General features: G+C 42.2%; 1 protein-coding gene across 1 annotated transcript; it reads right to left on the bottom strand.

Moving 5' to 3' along the window:
- Positions 1 to 685: 685 nt before the first annotated feature.
- Positions 686 to 4,692, bottom strand: LOC131240816 (cytochrome P450 CYP72A616-like). Its single transcript, XM_058239301.1, has 5 exons — positions 4,385 to 4,692; positions 2,947 to 3,167; positions 2,479 to 2,723; positions 1,983 to 2,358; positions 686 to 1,339 (listed from the first exon to the last, which is right to left on the bottom strand). The coding sequence occupies exons 1-5, from the start codon at positions 4,656 to 4,658 to the stop codon at positions 914 to 916; spliced, it is 1,542 nt and encodes a 513-aa protein (XP_058095284.1). The 5' UTR covers positions 4,659 to 4,692; the 3' UTR covers positions 686 to 913.
- Between the last annotated feature and the right edge of the window lie 317 nt (positions 4,693 to 5,009).

The raw sequence follows: 5,009 nt of genomic DNA, 5'->3' as shown, positions 1-5,009 counted from the left end.
CTGGGTCTATTTTGCTGTTATTGTGATGTTGTGGCTGCAGCACTGATGAATGGAAGTTTCATATCCTTACGAAGCACTTGAATAGTATCTATTGTTCCCTCTATTTGACAGTTTATGCGTAGATAAATGAGTAAATAAATGGCTTTTGTCTTAGCCATTATTCTTACATGGGTTGAGATGTGTTTCAGGGGGTGGCAATGGGCCGGGATGGCTTGTTGGGTAGTGGCTCCTGGCCTGATACAGGTTGGGTCAGTCCTGTAAGAGAGGCCCCCATTTCTGATATGGTCCTGTTTTTGAAGCCCAACTAATTTGACAGGCCAGGCTTCGGCCTTGGTTTTGAAAAATTCTCTTTAGGCCTGACCTGGAAGGGGTCTGTTTATGATGTTCATGGGTGGCTTATGCCTGAAATGAAAGGCCTGATCACAAAATGGGGCTGGACCCGATCTGACTTTTAGGATGACTAATGGTCGGGTCAGGCTCAGGCTGATCCTGACATGTCCTGGCTCATCAAGTTGCTATTCTTATGCGTTTATGCTACCCTTCCCAGTGCCTGAAACATTTTAACATTTGGCATCGAACAGTAGGGCGTGCTGCCGAACATGGTAAGACATCATCACTATTCATTATTGCAGATGATCAAAGATCATTGTTCAAAACTCCAACCATATGCCACAACAATGAACTGTGATACAAACTGATGTTATTCTTTATAGTATAGTGTGCATGCTTACTGTCTGGCATGCAACAAGACTAGCTAGAATATGTATTTTTTGTGGATCATGATGCAAAGGCATGCTCTGAAGTCCACAACAAATACTCCCAATTACAACCATAACTGAACGATGAAAAGGAAAACAACACTGAGAACAAGAACAGCAACACTGATAGCACGATAAGGATGATGATCATGGTTTCAAATTCGGTGTAGGAGGACTTGGGCTCCATATTGTGGTTGGAGAGTTATGACAGTGTAAGGAGCATGGGTATAGGAGGGCGAGAGCCCGAAAGAGAAGTTCTGCAGAATCATAGCAAGTGCCATCTTTGCTTCTATCATCGCAAAGTGCTGACCAATACAGATCTTTGGGCCCCATCCAAATGGGAAGAAGGCGGTTTGTTCCTTTGAGGCCTTTGAAACTCCGTCCGAGAATCTCTCTGGTCTGAATTCTTCATGGTCGTCACCCCAAAGTTCAGGGTCATGATGGACGAGGAGTGTTGGTAGCAAGAGGTCAATGCCTTGTGGGAGGGAGATCCCTCCTAAATCCATCTTCTTACAAGTTTGTTGAAATAGGGCAGTCACAGGTGGGTATAACCTTAGAACTTCGTACAAGATCATGGTCACCTGCAATTCAGAATCTGTAGGCGTAAGCGAACTATAGTGTGGAAATCATCCCTCTGATTGTTTCTAGATATTAGAAGTGATGGATACACTCTTTCAGAATCACAATTGGCAGCTTATATATATATATATATGTAGGTGGAAACCTTCAAGGAAATAGTGCTTTGTAATCCATAGAAACAGATATTAGGAAAGCAGTTTGTATTTTCTATTTTCTTGTTTTCAATGATTGCCCAAAAATCAAAAATAAGTTTGAATTGTTGGAGGAAACCAACGAAGGAAATGATGTTTTGTACCCCACAAAAACAGCGTTAGAAAACAACGAGTATTTTCTATTTTTTCCAAGTTGTAAAACTAATGAACAGATGGCCGTGAAATGTGGGGAACTAAATAACTTGACTCAGTGACATTTTATTTTTGAAGGAGTGGACTCAGCAACATGCTTGTAGAATGAAATTGAAATACGTCTGATTATATAAACTTTAGTTCGTAAGTCCATAATATATAGAAAAGAGATAATCCTTCACCCACACCCCCCTCTCTCTCTACCCACCCTTTAATCTGCTATTAATTAACCAATAGCTTTCAGGACTTAAACACAGCTTATGAGAGAAATGGCTAACTTTATGGATTTGAAAGCACTCACAATCTTGAAGTGGTTTGTAGTATCGAAATCAGGTGTATTTTTCCCACATATTTGCAGAACCTCTTCCCTTGCCCGTTCTTGCCAGCTTGGATGCATAGCTAATACAATCATTGTCCATGTCAGCCAGACTGAGGTTGTCTCCTGGCCAGCGAAGTAGAACAATTTGCATTCCTCTATCACGTCATCAATCGTCAGGCCATTGTTCTTTGAGTTTGTCCCTGGTTCTTGGACACCATTACAGTTATTAGATTGCAATAGCAACAAGCCTAGCAAGTCATCGGTGCTTGATTCTCCCATTTTCATAGCCTGCTCTTTCTTGTGGATTAGATTTCTTAACATAGCTTTGATCTCCTTGTCCAAATACGTGGGAACAAATCTGTATAAAGAAACGTATGGAGAACAGTGTTCCTTTCAATTTCACATACATTTGGTAAGTAATACATATAATTAGAGTAAGGAGCCCAACACTAAAAATGAAAGGAGAATGGAAATGCACCTGAAACCTGGGATGTATGGAGCAAAAGCAGTTTCAAGCACCAGTATAATCTGCTCTTTCTGAAGTTCAAAGATTCTCTTTCCTTCTTCATAGTTGCTGCCAAAGGCCGTGCGAGAGATGACATCCCCGGTTAGATTTTGGAGTTCAGGCCAGACATCCAATTCACAAGATCCTTGGGGACCAACCAACTCCCCCCATTGCTTAATCAACCCGCAACAACTGGTAGAAAATGCTGGTATCATCGCCTGCAACATAGGTGAGTATTAGCACTTCTTGACTTGGAAATCTTCCAAATGCCACTCATGTTGGATGGATGCCTATGTAAGTGTTCGGCTCGTCAAAAAGTTCTTTTCTATCAGATGTTGTTTCACTTGATAATATTTAGGCTTGCCATGATAACTTCACATTGCTGAGTTTTTCTACATGAGTTTAGTGTAAAACCAATGCATGTGTAGGAAAAGAAAGAACCTTCAATTTCTCAAGGTGAAAGGCAGGAGTGATTATCCTCCTGTGCTTGGCCCATTCCTCTCCTTCCAAGGCTGAAAGTCCCCTAGTCAACTGATATATAATGGGGTTGGCCTGCGGCTTCTGGAAATGACCGAACTTGTTTGATAGGACTTGCTTCATGAGCTCCGAATCATTAACGATCACTCGAGGGGTTGTACCGTTCCAAATAATAGATAGTTTGCCTGTGTTCCAATATCCAAAAAAACATCACTGCTAGAGCCTGAACATATATTAATAAGCTTAGTAATAGAGGAATCTGAAAGTATCAACCTAAAGATGAACACCCACAAGCTTGGTAAGAGGGGAATTGAATAAATCACCGATTAAAAAGCCAAGAGGATTTCCCAGACAAGACGCCCTATTGGGATATATGAAAACATATGGGCTACCCTGTCCATCAGCCGTCCTGACTGTTGCATGGTGGTACTACAAATGAAAGTACCATACTTATTTTATTTGACGTACCTTAAGAGTAACAGCTTTGCTAAGCCCACACGTGTGTGCAATAAAGCTCACGTGCATGCCACACATGTGCCAGCATGGCATCATAGGTCCGAGATCCGATCCATCCATTAGAATGGCACCACTATATTGGTGTCCTAGCCCAAGAAGCAGGTTGACCCACTGATTAAGTGGGCCACAGTTTGCGAAACAAATGTACGGCTGTGAAAAACTTGGATGAAGTTTTTTGGCTCTTCCACCGGTTTCCTATGGTGGACCGACATGTTGAGCGGACAGATCTATTTTTGGAAAAACATGTAGAAGGTTGGACGAACCTGATGGATAGATTGGACGTTTCAGCCGTGTAGTGCCGGCACACGTGTGACGTGTATGTGTGATGTGCATGAGCGTTATTGCAATGCATACGGTTAGCAAAGCTTGTAAGGGTTAATGGCGTATGTTTGCAAGTGTTTAAAAATTGATCAAAATAAATAATCGTATTTCCAATGTTTGGTGCATTGGAAATCTTGTTTGTGACAAACAGGGAAATTCTGTTTGCCGGCATTGTGATTGGGCCACGTCATCACTGACCGCTGCATTGTGGCACATTCACAATGCTGGCAAACAGGATTTCCCTGTTTGTCAGAAAAAGAGGACCTGAATTCGTGGGTTTGATACGCATGGCTGAGGTCGTGAGTTGGAACCTCCGTGCGAGTAGTGACTTAGGCTGAGTCTATACTCGACGTCTTTCAAGTCATAATCGAGTCACAGTTACGACGTACGAGCAATGTTTCCTGGTGACTCGGTATGATAGCTCGTCGAGTCAAGCTGATTTGATGGAGATAGGAGTCTTGAGTCACTGAGTTTTATAAACTATGAATGAAAATATTACTATCCAAAAGCTAGAGCAGTGAAGTAAATAGAAACAGGACTAGACTATAAACAACATGTCATATACCCTCTTTTTGCACCAAGTCATAGCAGTAAGGGAAGACACGTGGCGCTATCTGGTGAGTTAGATTCATGGGTTTAGACCATGCCTCCTGTATCAACCTTCCCATCTCTTTCATGTCGCCAAAGAAAAGCTTGTAAGGGTTGCCTTTGATTCCTTGCTGATTGAGATGTTTCTGGAGTTTCATGGGTCTCCACCAGATGGAGTAAGCTACTTTCACAGCACATGAGAGAAGCAGAGATGCTGATATTATCAGAAAACTGGAGAGGATTTCTTCCATCTTTTCTTTAGATCAAGTGCAAGCTCTTGGGTGTGAGTGTAGGAGGAAGCTTGGGTGGGGCATTTATAGTTAAGGAATGGGAAACAGGTGGATAAGAAAAAGACAACAAAACCGCAAAGGCAATGGGAAATGAGCCAAAAGATCTAAGGGTGAGGATCTCTGAATGTGGGAGATTTTTGGAATGTCTGTGATCCATGGAGTGGTCCATCAGATCAACGGTCTGGATCCCTGAATTATATGATCGGCCTGTGTGGAACTGGAATCCTGCCTCAGCAGAGTACAGTTACAGTGTCATGAGGAGTTGATGGATTGCTATATCCCTACATTTGGTCGTACTTGACTTTTTTGACG

This window comes from Magnolia sinica, chromosome 3 (assembly GCF_029962835.1).
Source record: "Magnolia sinica isolate HGM2019 chromosome 3, MsV1, whole genome shotgun sequence".
Lineage (NCBI taxonomy): Eukaryota > Viridiplantae > Streptophyta > Magnoliopsida > Magnoliales > Magnoliaceae > Magnolia > Magnolia sinica.
Note: the sequence above shows the minus strand (reverse complement) of the source record. Positions and strands in the feature narration are given on the sequence as shown.